The 15,235-nt window shown below is 42.4% G+C and overlaps 1 protein-coding gene across 2 annotated transcripts in view; it reads right to left on the bottom strand.

The window, feature by feature from the left end:
• Positions 1–13,527, bottom strand: part of LOC141108856 (cis-aconitate decarboxylase-like) — a 91,795-nt gene extending 78,268 nt beyond the window's left edge. Inside the window, exons 1-6 of one of the 2 annotated variants that reach the window (XR_012236133.1) lie at positions 13,368–13,527; positions 10,232–10,436; positions 9,956–10,143; positions 9,169–9,273; positions 8,879–9,084; positions 6,680–7,698 (exon numbers count right to left, since the gene is read on the bottom strand). Coding sequence is in view for 1 of the 2 variants with exons in the window: in XM_073600826.1 (XP_073456927.1) it covers positions 6,777–7,698; positions 8,879–9,084; positions 9,169–9,273; positions 9,956–10,143; positions 10,232–10,436; positions 13,368–13,388 (1,647 nt within the window). In the remaining variant the exon portion in view is untranslated. Of the gene's footprint in view, positions 1–5,966; positions 7,699–8,878; positions 9,085–9,168; positions 9,274–9,955; positions 10,144–10,231; positions 10,437–13,367 lie in introns of those variants that run through there. The other variant, XM_073600826.1, reaches the window with a different exon arrangement.
• Between the last annotated feature and the right edge of the window lie 1,708 nt (positions 13,528–15,235).

Below are 15,235 nucleotides of genomic sequence, written 5' to 3'. Positions count from 1 at the left end.
GATGCAGGACAGGCCAGTAGCTCAATTGCATACTGTGCAAGCTCTGGCCAGTGATCCATCCTCAAGACCCAGTAACCCAGTGGATTTTCGGTTGGAAAGGTCTCCAAGTCTGATGTTGCCCCTAGGTATTCCTGCACCATGTACAACAGACGCTGGCGATGGTCACTGGAAACAATCAGACCTTGGGGATGCGGACTAAAAAATTGTCTAAAAGCATTGGTCAGACGGCCACCTTCTCCACTTCTCCTTCTGTGACTGACCGAAGCCTCAGCAACACGTTGTCCAGGAGGACCAGGAAATTGCAACCTCCCAGGCTCTGGAATCTCATTGCACAAACCTTTCTGCAAGGCCTCCTGAAGATGTTTCATCCTCTGCTCCCTCTGCAAAGGCTGGATAAGTTCCGCAACCCTACCCTTGTAACGTGGATCAAGAAGGGTTGCCAGCCAGTACTGCTCCCTCTCCTTGATACCACGAATCCAAGGGTCCTTTCGCAGGCTTTTCAAGATCAGGGAAGCCATGCAGCGTAGGTTTGCTGAGGCATTCGGTCCGGAGTCCTCAGGGTTACTAAGGACAACATGATCCGCAGCCACCTCCTCCCAGCCACGTACAAGTCCTTGGGTTTCTGGGGACTGAAAATGATCCCTTGAAGACTGCTGCTGAGGCTGAGTGCCAGGCTCCACCTCCATGCTGACACAATCCTCCTCATCGAAGCCTTCAAAACACTGCGCATCCTCCTGCAGCATGTACCCAACACTGTGGTCGAACAGTTCGGGGGACTCCTCAGGACATGATGGTGGGGCTAGGGAAAGAGTGACTGATACCATTAAGCCGATTGAATAGGCTGCTTTGGCAGCTGCATTGGCGGCCAAACTTGTCTTAGCCTGGGTGACAGAGGATGAGGAGGATGAGGACGGCTTTGTGATCCACTCTACCAACTCTTCTGCATGTTGTGGATCAACACAGCCAGCTGTCAAAAAAAGGGACAAGCGTGCCACACGGCCACGTGCTGAGGATGCACTGTGTCCATGACCAGCACTGTTGGTTGTAGACACAGAGCCTGCTTGCTCTCTTTTAGTGGCCTGTGAGCGTCTGCCTTTCCTTGGTGGCCTTCCAGACATGCTGTAAGATTGGATTAGCAAAACACCGCCTGAAGTTTACTAGAAAAATTACACCAGGAATGGCCTGCAGTCAGGTATAGGCTTGGCTAGACTAGAATGCAGTGGATATTTATGTAGGAGACAGTATATATATTTTATGCACTGCAGATCACTGAATCACCTGCCTGCCTGTCTGCCTGAAAGTGTATTTGAATACTTACACCAGGAATGACCTGTAGTCAGATATAGGCTTGGCTAGACTAGAATGCAGTGGATATTTATGTAGGAGACTGTATATATATTTAATGCACTGCAGATCACTGAATCACTTGCCTGCCTGCCTGCCTGAAAGTGTATTTGAATACGTACACCAGGAATGACCTGTAGTCAGATATAGGCTTGGCTAGACTAGAACGCAGTGGATATATATATGTTGGAGACTGTATATCTATTTAATGCACTGCAGATCACTGAATCACTTGCCTGCCTGCCTGACAGTGTATTTGAAAACGTACACCAGCAATGGCCTGCAGTCAGATATAGGCTTGGCTAGACTAGAATGCAGTGGATATTTATGTAGGAGACAGTATATATATTTAATGCACTGCAGATCACTGAATCACTTGCCTGCCTGCCTGCCTGAAAGTGTATTTGAATACGTACACCAGGAATGACCTGTAGTCAGATATAGGCTTGGCTAGACTAGAACGCAGTGGATATATATATGTTGGAGACTGTATATCTATTTAATGCACTGCAGATCACTGAATCACTTGCCTGCCTGCCTGACAGTGTATTTGAAAACGTACACCAGCAATGGCCTGCAGTCAGATATAGGCTTGGCTAGACTAGAATGCAGTGGATATTTATGTAGGAGACAGTATATATATTTTATGCACTGCAGATCACTGAATCACCTGCCTGCCTGCCTGCCTATAAGTGTATTTGAATACTTACACCAGGAATGACCTGTAGTCAGATATAGGCTTGGCTAGACTAGAACGCAGTGGATATATATATGTTGGAGATTGTATATATATTTAATGCACTGCAGATCACTGAATCACTTGCCTGCCTGCCTGACAGTGTATTTGAAAACGTACACCAGCAATGGCCTGCAGTCAGATATAGGCTTGGCTAGACTAGAATGCAGTGGATATATGTGTAGGAGACAGTATATATATTTTATGCACTGCAGATCACTGAATCACCTGCCTGGCCTGCCTGCCTGAAAGTGTATTTGAATACGTACACTAGGAACTGTCTGCAGTGAGATCTAGCTAAACTGGATACAGTGGATATATATATCTACCAGTCTGACTGTATATATATATATATATATATATATTAAATACACTGCAGCTAACTGAATTAACTGCCTGCCTGAAGTACATTAGAAACAGTACAGCAGGAACGGTCTGCAGTGAGATCTATCTAACTGAATAAATTGCCTGCTCAAAGTTAATGAAATGGCACTGTCTCTCTCTCTCTCTCTCTCTATCTCTCTCTCCACCAGCAACACACTACACAAGGCCGATGTGCAGGCAGCCTTATATAGTGTGGGGCGTGGATGTAACCCCCTGAGCCATAATTGGCCAAAGGCACCCTGCCTTTGGCCAATTATGGCTCACTTTGCTGATGGCGCTGTGATTGGCCAAAGCATGAGGGTCATAGGGCATGCTTGGCCAATCATCAGCCAGCAATGCACTGCGATGACGCAGTGCATTATGGGGCGTGACGCGCCGCTCGAATTTGGCGTGAACGCCCCATAATGTACGATCTTTGTCGAACGATCGAACAGCTGATGTTCAGTTCGACTCGAAGCTCATCCCTAGTTTTATGTAACGTTGGCGTTTTTGGATACATTGTTTAGTTTAATATGCCTATATTTTATTACTCCTCTGAGCCCTGATTGATGCAGCCTAAAGTGTTTGTCTAGCGATAAGTGTTAATTTGGTGTCTCAATTGTATAGTCAGTTTTTGTAGGGAGAAATCTTGGTTTGTGTTGGTTTTGGCGGGATCAGTGACCTTTACCGATTTTCGATTGTTGCAACTGCCATTTTGTTTCTGCTGATTTTATTCTCAAGTGAAATATAATGTGTCTTTTTGTCCTGAATTCCATTTCCAGTAGAATCACTTTGGTTTTTAAATTTAATTCCAGTTGTTTTGTGAAGTTTTATACTGTAATACAGTTTTGGGTAGAGAACAAACGGGAGGCATCCACGTTATTGTTGTAACATCTCGGTACAGATAGAAGCCAGAAGATTGTTTTGAATAGTGGAGGATTTCATGGTGTCTTTGTAGTTGTCAGACAAACACATTTTGAAGGCTGTATATCGTGAGACCGGTCGGGCCGTGTATAATAGTCAGAATTCCGATTATATTGGCATAAACGTGAGGAGTAGTATTCTAGCAGCCCCGATCAGGCCGTGTATGATAATCGGGAAGCGGGGGGGGGGCTGGTTACAGTGATAAAGGCGCAAACAATAACCGCTCTGAAAATAAAGCGCAGGGTTCTCTGGACGCAGAGTTCGCATCCAAGGGAGGTCTCTGTGAATTCATAGGAAAAGATTGTTATACCTGGATCGGGGATACTAGTGACAAAGTTCAGGCCCATATGGATAAGGTTTAGATCCCTGCAAGGCAAAGCCAGAGCTATAGATAGTGAAGGTTGGAATTCTTTAAGGGTTTGGGAAACTTTGGGGATTTTTTATTTTGCAGCGGATCATAGTTGAAGGAAGTAGGGGTATATATACTCATGTTGTTTTTATTCCTATTCCTTCTATATGTCGTGATGAGGTGCTACTGTTGCCTGATTGGACAAGTGAACAGAGCCCGAGCAGATGACCACATCTTCCTCACAGAGATGAGACGCCCCGAAGCCCAACCCACGTACAGGACACAGAGGATCTTAGACCGACCGGCGATTACTACAGCTCACCATGTCGTGTCCTCCCTATAAGTCATCTCTCCTGAAGAACGGAGTCTACAAGTCAAGCCGTGTTATGAACTTGTATGGACTGTAAGGACTGACTAATTACCAGGTGTAAGAAGAAGATCAAGATTCATCGAGGGACACATGGGAGCATATGACATAGAGGAGGAACTGTTGTGGAAATTTTTATTAATGTATGTTGTCAGATGTCCCCCAGTGTCAGTTTTGCTGTAATACGCTCATGCATTTGTCTGTGTTACTTGGAGAAATACAAGTGATCTTTCCTGGCATTATACAAGAGAGCTGTTTTTGTGCTTATAAGCTCAAAGAAATGATTTGCTTATCGGGAGAAGCTTAAAATTTCCCGGACACCCACTATAAACCCAATCCTCACCCACCATGAACCCAATCCTCCCCCACCATGAACCCAATCCTCCCCCACCATGAACCCAAGCCTCACCCACCATGAACCCAAGCCTCACCCACCATGACCCAAATTCCAACCCACCATGAACCCAATCCTCACCCCCCATGAACCCAATCCTCACCCACCATGAACCCAATCCTCACCCATCATGAACCCAATCCTCACCCACCATGAACCCAATCCTCACCCACCATGAACCCAACCCTCACCTACCAAGAACCCAATCCTCACCCACCATGAAACCAATCCTCACCCATTATAAACCCAATCCTCACCTACCATGAACCCAATCCTTACCCACCATGAACCCAATCCTCACCCATCATGAACCCAATCCTCCCCCACCATGAATCCAATCCTCACCTACCATGAACCCAATCCTCACCCATCATGAACCCAATCCTCCCCCACCATGAATCCAATCCTCACCTACCATGAACCCAATCCTCACCCACCATGAACCCAATCCTCACCTACCATGACCCGAATTCCCACCCACCATAAACCCAATCCTCCCCCACCATGAACCCAATCCTCACCTACCATGTCCCAATCCTCCCCCACCATGATCCCAATCCTCCCCCACCATGAACCCAATCCTCACCCATCATAAACCCAATCCTCCCCCACCATGAACCCAATCCTCACCCACCATGAACCCAATCCTCACCCACCATGAACCCAATCCTCCCCCACCATGAACCCAATCCTCCCCCACTATGAGCCCCATACCTCACCCACCATGACCCGAATCCTCACTCACCATGACCTGAATTCCCACCCACCATGAACCCAATCTTCTCCCACCATGAACCCAATCCTCACTCACCATGACCTGAATCATCACCCACCATGACCGAATCCTCACCAACCATGAACCCAATCCTCCCCCACCATGAACCCAATCCTCCCCCACCATGAACCCCATACCTCACCCACCATGACCCGAATCCTCACTCACCATGACCTGAATTCCCACCCACCATGAACCCAATCCTCTCCCACCATGAACCCAATCCTCACTCACCATGACCCGAATCCTCACCCACCATGACCGAATCCTCACCCACCATGAACCCAATCCTCCCCCACCATGAACCCAATCCTAACCCACCATGAACCCAATTCTCACCCACCATGACCCCAATCCTCTCCCACCATGAACCCAATCCTCACTCACCATGAACCCAATCCTCCCCCACCATGAACCCAATCCTCCCCCACCATGAACCCAATCCTAACCCACCATGAACCCAATTCTCACCCACCATGACCCCAATCCTCTCCCACCATGAACCCAATCCTCCCCCACCATGAACCCAATCCTCCCCCACCATGAACCCAATTCTCACCCACCATGAACCAAGACTGTCTGTACCTTCTAGGTAAGAAAAAACACAAATACGATTTGCTTTGATTCAACAAACATATAATTATTGATTTCACATTGAATGAGCTGTACATTGCCTTGTGTTCTTTACAACTGTCGGGGGTCATAGTTCTGGGGGGTCTTGGTGTTGGGGGGAGGGGGGGGGTTGGTTGTTTTTGCAGATTGTGGTGGTTCAGATCAGACATCACCCCACCCCCAAGCACTGATCACTCACCCGTCTGTTACAATACATTTACATTAAGAATAAATATTTTCAATGGCTGACAGGCAGAATTCTATACAAATATATTTAAATATAAATACACAATATATAATATATATATATAGAAGACAAATGGGCTGTACTTCCCTGTAAACATTTGGCCCTACACCATTCTTAACATTATTGGCATTAAAAAAAAAAATTGATTGTTTATTTCTTATCAATTAACTAGAAATGTGAATTTGTCAATGTGACTTTTACATCAAAAATGAAAAGCCATCCCAAAGTCCAGCTTTAGAAGCTTTGGATGTTTTTGCTCCTAAATTGTATAACCAATTTTTTGGAAGTTTTGGGTGGAGTGTGGAAGGGTTAATCCTCTGTCAGGTTTTTATTGCTGTCTGGGTCCCCACTATGGAGATTCTCCCTCTCCACTTGTCCTGGTGACCATTGTCACTGGGACTGTAAATGATGGGAGATCCAAAATTTAGATTTGTCACCAGAAGAGGAAATCTTCCAATGAGGACAATTGTTCTGGTGTCAACTGTCTAGGAGGGAAGTCCCCTCATTGTGGAAGTGCCTACAGGAAAAGTAATCCCCCCCAATGAGATGCTGATGGATGAATGAAAACCTGACAGAGGTTCAACCATTCCCCACTCCATATAAAACAAACAGTTGAAGGTTTAATGAGTTGTCCTTTTCCTGATTTTCCTGTTGACCACACAGAATTATTGAAGCAGCAGAGGTAGCTGTGAACTGTCTGTGACGCTCTCCAGGTTGTCCACCATCTGGATGACACCTTGGATCTGGTCATCCTGGAGGACGGTTCTGGCATTGGTCACAAATTTCTTCAGCAGGGACTCTCTGCTCAGGGGCTTTCTCCAGTGGCCGTAGAAAGTGTCACATTTACCGACCATCACATCCCCATTCTTCAGCAGCAAAGACACTTCACCGTACATCTTGTCAAAGTTGGCCTCGTTGTCCTGTGGATGCTCCACCACCACCTTGCTCAGAAGATGCTGAAGGTCTTTTCTAAACATGTGATCATCATTGAAGGAAGCGATGGTAACTTCACCATCCAGGAGAGCCGTGCAAGCGTTGAACTGGAAGGAGTGACGGGCCTGGTGCTCCGACTCTGGATAAGGCCTATTGATGTATTTGGAGATCGGGACTCTGAGAACTATAGATTGGATAGCAGATGGATCAAAAGTACCATAGTGCTCCATATATCTATTTCTGACTGAGACCGCAGCATCGGCTACCCAGTGCATCCCCAGATGTGCCGGGAAAGACTTAAAGGCAATGTCTTGCTTTGCTAGAAGGAACTCATAGTTTTTACCAGGGAATGCCAGTGACTTAGGTTGGTAGTCACCATAAAATGCACTAAAACCAGCGCAACCTGGGACATCATCCAGTATGAGGGAATTGGCCTCCATTCCTTTAGCAGCCAGAATAGCAGCTTCCAGGCCTAACCTCGTAGCATTGCCAATGTGTAAAGGCTTGGCTAGAGTAGCGGCATTGGCCATTGGGGCACCAGCAAGAGAGGCAGCGATTGCCAGAGCGTGCATGCATTGTTCCTTATCTAATAAAAGAAGCTTGGCAGAGGCGGCAGCACTTCCCATGGTTCCAACTACCGAAGGTGGATGAAATCTGTAATGAGCAAACATTTCCAATTATTATGTATTAAATAATACAAGATAAAAAAGGAATAGAATTGAGTAAATAAGGGCTGAGGTTTCATTTCTTCCTTGGGGTGTATAAAATAACGGTCTAAGGAAGGATCTTCTATTCTATTCCACCATGACTGTGCCCCCCCTCCCCCCCGTTTACAAAGCCAGCTCTATAAAGACATGATGTGACCAGTTTGGTGTGGGGGAACTCCAGTGTCCTGCACAGAGCCCTGACCTCATCCCTACTTTTGGAAGACCTTTGGGATTGAGTCTTCTCATCCAATATCAGTACATGCCCTCAACCCTGCTGAATACTTTTGAGATCAGATCTCATTTCAAAGGTGATCAGTAGGTTTGAGGTCATGGAGGAACGTGAGTGTCCTGCACAGAGCCCTGATCTTAACCCTACTGAATACCTTTGGACCTCTACCCTACTAAACACCCTTTTTTGTTCCAGCATGACTGTGCCCCCCTGTGTACAAAGCCAGCATTATAAAGACATGGCGTGAACAGTTGTGTGGAAGAACTCGAGTATCCTGCACAGAGCCCTGACCTCATCCCTACTGAACACCTTTGGGATGAACTGGAACACTGATGGTGAGCCAGGTGTTTTCATCCAATATCAGTACCTGACCTCACAAATGTGCACAAATTCCTACAGACACCCTCCAAACTTTTGTAGAATATCTTCCCAAAAGATTGGGGGGATGTTATAGCCACAAATGAGGGCAACTCCATATCAATGGCCATGGATTTGGAATGGGATGACCAACAAGCCCATAGAGGTTTGATGGGAGGAAGAACGTGAGTGTTCTGTACAGAGCCCTGACCACATCCCTACTGATCACCTTTGGCATGAATTGGAATGCCGATGGTGAGCCAGGTCTTCTCCTCCAACATTAGTACCTGACCTCACAAATGGGCACAAATGCCCACAGCACCCTCCAATATCTTGTGGAAAGTCTTCCTAGAATAGTGGAGGATTGTGGGTTGTCTAACAAGTTCATAAGTTTACAAGTTCAAGACCCCCTTGGTGACTAATCTTGTCTGAAAATAAGTAGGATAAGACAATGTCTGGGTGTAGATGTATCCATATATTATATTGTAACAGAACAGCGATGAATACAATTATAAAAATGATGACTTTTGTAACAACTCACTTTTTAGGAATGTTATTTGCTTCCTTGGAAAAGCCCATCAATCTTCCTTGAATCTCAATTCCAACATTGAAAGCCATCAGAAGCTCCTCTCCAGTGACTCGCCTTTCTTGGGAGACCATCTGTGTCAGTGCCAATAGAGCTGGAAGGACGGCACCGGATGGGTGGGTGGCGGGGTGCCACGTGTCATCAAAATCCATGGAGTGAACCTGAACCAACAAGACATCATTATTAGACACCTTCCACCGTCTTCTGGTCTCTGGGGTTTATTACTGGTGGTCGGCTATACTTACAGCCACTCCATTAGCATACGCGGCCAGGGTGGGGGAGACCTTCAAACCGTTCTGTCCATAAACTGAGCAAAGAGAAGTATTTCCGTACGTGCAAAAATGCAGATCCTGAAAAAGATACAAAATGAAGGCTGAATATTTCCTGTGACCTTCTCCTCCAGGTATGACACTGAACACATGGATAATGAAAAACTGCAAAATCTGTATTCTTAAAAAAGACCAGAAATAATCGATAATCATTGGAAAATGGGGACATTGCTTTAACTTTGGATTCCACCTTGAAATCGGGTAATAAATTTGATGGTGTGGCTCTGGATGTTCCTGAGAATGGGGATCAATTCCAACCCTTGGAGGCTGGAGAACCCCAGAGCAATGTAAAAATAAAAAAAAAGGATGACATCCCCAAAGCAATGTGAAGGTCTCTATAGAAGGATGAGATCCCCAGAGCAATGTGAAGGTCTATATAGAAGGATGAGATCCCCAGAGCAATGTGAAGGTCTATATAGAAGGTTGGATCCCCATAACTCAAGATTTAGTCCCGGGAATGTTTGTTATTTACAGCAAAAGATCAGAAAATATAACCAACGCATTTCACAAATCCCTTCATCGGGGCTCGGAGATAACATATCATACTGTAAATGGAAGACATAAACACAAAGGCCTACAAAACATTGATACATTGTGTGTATAAAATGTATGACAGATCATACACAGTGTGTATCAATACTCTATTGTATTTAGGTCATGGGTGGGGGCGGGGTGGGCAGTGATATTGTACATGGGGACATACCTGACAATATTTCAGGATGATATTGAAGACGTGTGTTGTGCTTCCGATTAATCCAACACCAATGCTGTCCAGCATCATGCGCTTACTTCTGTGGCGCACTATATCGGGGAGGTCCCCGGGGCGTATCCCGTGGATGAACGATGCAAAGCTGTTGGTGACCGTCTCCTCATCCTGGCTTCCGACAACCACTAAAACAGACAGAAGATTATTATTAGTGACGACTCTTCCTCTGATCTCTCTGATATCTTCATATCACATGGGAAAACCCGGACAAACCCGGAGCAAGGAAACGGGAACAGACCAACGTTCCCAATGGGAAAGCCCCAAGTGACCAATCAGTGTTTGTCTCTTGTGAAATGAAGTGTGATTGGTTGTCGTGGACAGTCCCATGTTGTCCGGACTCGGAATATTCTTTTTCATTCTTATCTTTCATGGCTGATTTGTGGATGTGTCTGGACAGACGGTGGATCTTCTTCGTGTTCTGGAGGAAGAAAACAGAAAAGTACATTCAGATTTCACCGACTTTTCACCATCCGGGAAATTATTTCAGTTCTGCAGTGAAGGGATTTTCTTTTTAGTGTTTGGAAGTTTATGGAAGTTCATCCGTCGTTCTGCCTTCCAGAGCCGCCCCCCCCTCCCCGAACGTCACAATCTGATTGTAGAATCTTCTCTACATCCACCAACCACCATGGAGTACAAGACCTTTTCTGATTGGATACATGTGGGGGGCGAACAATCACTGTGCAGACTGAATGTTTACTGAGCTTAGCGAGTGAGAGGAAGGTGTGTTCACATCTATCAACCCTGATTGGGTGATTAAAGTGGACACAACTTTTCCATATTTACAAACAGTCGCTGTAAATAAAAAGTGGAATGAATGGTTTAGGACAGTGATGGCGGACCTCGGCTCCCCGGATGTTTCCACTACACTGAGCATCATGGGAAATGTAGTTCCAAAACCTCCGAGGTGCCGAGGTCCGCCATCACCGCTTTAGGTGAACCCTCACAGCGCCTAGTTCTTGGTTGGTCTACAGTGGATCGTACAATCAGATTGTAAGCTGTATGGCCAACTTTATATTAGTCAGCCAAACCTCGGCTCTTGTCTAGTGGTAAGTGGACCCCCCGGGGGGGGGGAGACTTTCAGTCTGACTTCTACACTCATCATAACAGATTACAGTTAGAGCAAAGTATAAATCATGAAGAAAAAGGGTTAATAGAAATTGTAATTGATGAAGGAACATAAAGGGATTGTTACATAGTTACAGGTATATAGTTATATAGTTAGTCAGGTTGAAAAAAAAAGAAAAAAAAACAAAAAAGAGGAGAAGGAGGAGAAGAAGGAGTACACAACCCCGTATACACAATCCTTCACCCACAGTTGATCCAGAGGAAGGTGAAAATACAGAAGAGCATCATCCAATTTCCTACAGCAGGGGAAATAAAAAAAAAATTCCTTCCTGATCCCCCGACAGGCAACCGGATTTTCCCGGGATCACCTTTCCCTATAAATGTTACTATCCAGTTATATTCTGTACACCAGGAAAGAATCGAATCTACTGATCTGGACAGATCCACCTCTGGAGGGCGTCTATTCCACATTTTCTCAGCTCTTACTGTGAAGAAACCTTTCCATATTGTTCTATATTTATAAAGAATTTGGGTTCTGAGAAGTAATGCATTCTGCCTGATCTGCACCGGGGTGAAGATGATCAATTCTGCCTCTTTACTGATGGAAATGATCAGATCCACAGCAATGGTACGGATTTGGATCATTGAGCTGGTTGTAGTGCTCAATACTTCCACTAGAGGGCGCTCTGACCTCACCGCCCACTTGCGGTCCTGCCGCTTGCGCTCAGCATTGCGTTCTCCACTTTGTTGGAAGGAAAAAAAATTCCATAGAGAAATTCTTGACATTAATGTGATCACATTTATCGGTAATCAATAATCGGTAATGAGTTTGTATTGCTAAAGCTTTTCTTATCCTTTTCATGACAATATTACAACTTTTCTTTGGCCAGACGGATTATTATTTGCATGAAAAAAAAAAAAAAACAAAACAGGGAAACGCAGATTGTGAAATTTGTTTTTCTGGGTTGTGAGGATCAGCAACGCATTTCAGAGATTTTCAGGTGAAATGACAGATTTCACACTTGCCAAAAATTTGGTAAAATTGGCCTTTAATTTTGCCATTCAGCACCGCAACATAATCACCATCAAGAAACAAATAAAAAAGTTTGAAATATTCTTTCCTTTTTTTAGTTTTTTTTAATGCTTATATTTTGGTAAATTTTGTTATTTGATTTTTTTAAGTAATAGAAAAAAAAAGGAACAACATTAATGTGACAATACACAATCAGTAGAAAAACATTTGCCTTTTTTTTGCTGTTTTTTTGTTTTGTTTTTTTTTTTTTAACTCAGAAACATTAAAGCTCATTTCAGCCTTAAAAGTTCCTTCATTTTATTTTGTATAAATTCAAAACATTTTTGTCTTGAATTTTGGTGAAGTTTCATCAATGAAATCCCTGAACTTCTCTCATCTCTACTTAATAAACTAATACAAGTTAATATCGTAATTATTCCATTTTCCACATAAACTTTGTATTTTTTTATGTTTTGAAATTATTTTAGGACTGCTGGAGGTGAGGAAGATTCTTTATCACTTTATTAAAGTTCAACCGGCAGTCTAATATATAAGTCAGTGAGGTTTTGTTTTGTTTTTTTGTTTTTTTTTTAATGGATTTTTAGGTCAGAGTTTTGGTTGGAATTGGTGAAGTTTTATGTACAAAACAAAAACATGCAACTTCATTTCATCCATTAATATTTTCTGCTCAAATATATATTTTTTTTACTTTTCTGCCAATTTTTTTTTTTCTCTTACAAAGTGACCATTTATAATGACTTTTGTGATACAGATAAATGGAATAGATGGGTTTGTATTTTAAAAATGAATAGAAGATGTTGGTTGTTAGTTGAACAGGATGGACTTGTGTCTTTTTTTAACCTGACTAACATAATATTAAAACTACTACTATTCCCATCAAGTCTCGGGTCACACTGGGGCGGATTCAAAGTCACCCGACTCTGAACAGAGCGACTTCAATGTGGATTGTAAACGACTTCTGTACAATACAAGTCGCTCTGAAGTCGCCCACAAATGGTACAGGAAACTTTGTTCTGAGATGAAGAAACTTGAATCGCTCCGATTAGAACCATTTCATTGCACTGAATAGAGCGCAACTGGAAGAAAAAGAAAGAAAGAAAGAAAGAAAGAAAGAAAGAAAAGGAAACAAAACTACCACTAAAAATAACAATACTACAAATATTGATAATAATAATAATAATAATCCTACAAATAATAGTAAATAATATTTGAATCTCCTGCAGACTGAAGACCCGGAATAATAGAAGTCACCTGTATGGCGGTGGAGAACATGGTGTGTATGGTGCGATCGATATCTGGGACGATCTCTCAGATGATTGTTGGTTGTCTCGGTCAGAAGAGCGAATATTTATTTAGCAGTCCTGACATCATCCTCAGGAAGTGGGCGGTCCTCCTCAGGAAGTGGGCGGTCCTCCTCAGGAAGTGGGCGGTCCTCTGACACCCAGGAAACAAAAGCTGAATATTTGTTGGGAATTTTTGGCAGAGAAGAGAAGGTGGCGAGGAAAAGATCGACTCATTGTAACAACAATAATAATTTACCATCTCATGTTTTTTAATGTATTGAATGAAACATTTTCTTACATTGACTCATCTTGTAGCCATTCCAAACCTTCCTCATTTATAGCCCCAATCCATCTTTCTATAACAACGATCAAATCTTTTCATGTCACTCAAATATTGACTTTTATAATTTACAGCCCAATAGAGAAGAATACAGAGGAATACAGAGGACATGACGATGGTGATAAAATAATCATTATTTAAACTTTGTAGATTTCATAAATCTAAACTGTTAATGTTTGTGACATATATGACATGGTATATACAGAGGGTATAGAGATAATAGAAGACATATAGGACATGGTATATACAGAGAGTATAGAGATAATAGAAGACATATATGACATGGTATATACAGAGGGTATAGAGATAATAGAAGACATATATGACATGGTATATACAGAGGATATAGAGATAATAGAAGACATATATGACATGGTATATACAGAGAGTATAGAGATACTAGAAGACATATATGACATGGTATATACAGAGAGTATAGAGATAATAGAAGACATATATGACATGGTATATACAGAGAGTATAGAGATAATAGAAGACATATATGATATGGTATATACAGAGGGTATAGAGATAATAGAAGACATATATGACATGGTATATACAGAGGATATAGAGATAATAGAAGACATATATGACATGGTATATACAGAGGGTATAGAGATAATAGAAGACATATATGACATGGTATATACAGAGAGTATAGAGATACTAGAAGACATATATGACATGGTATATACAGAGAGTATAGAGATAATAGAAGACATATATGACATGGTATATACAGAGAGTATAGAGATAATAGAAGACATATATGACATGGTATATACAGAGGGTATAGAGATAATAGAAGACATATATGACATGGTATATACAGAGGATATAGAGATAATAGAAGACATATATGACATGGTATATACAGAGAGTATAGAGATAATAGAAGACATATATGACATGGTATATACAGAGAGTATAGAGATAATAGAAGACATATATGATATGGTATATACAGAGAGTATAGAGATAATAGAAGACATATATGACATGGTATATACAGAGAGTATAGAGATAATAGAAGACATATATGACATGGTATATACAGAGAGTATAGAGATAATAGAAGACATATATGACATGGTATATACAGAGAGTATAGAGATAATAGAAGACATATATGACATGGTATATACAGAGAGTATAGAGATAATAGAAGACATATATGATATGGTATATACAGAGGATATAGAGATAATAGAAGACATATATGACATGGTATATACAGAGAGTATAGAGATAATAGAAGACATATATGACATGGTATATACAGAGAGTATAGAGATAATAGAAGACATATATGACATGGTATATACAGAGAGTATAGAGATAATAGAAGACATATATGACATGGTATATACAGAGAGTATAGAGATAATAGAAGACATACATGATATGGTATATACAGAGGGTATAGAGATAATAGAAGACATATATGACATGGTATATACAGAGAGTATAGAGATAATAGAAGACATATATGA

This window comes from Aquarana catesbeiana, linkage group LG09 (assembly GCF_042186555.1).
Source record: "Aquarana catesbeiana isolate 2022-GZ linkage group LG09, ASM4218655v1, whole genome shotgun sequence".
Classification (NCBI taxonomy): Eukaryota; Metazoa; Chordata; class Amphibia; order Anura; family Ranidae; genus Aquarana; species Aquarana catesbeiana.
The sequence above is the reverse complement of the archived record's forward strand: the minus strand, read 5'-3'. Positions and strand labels throughout refer to the sequence as shown.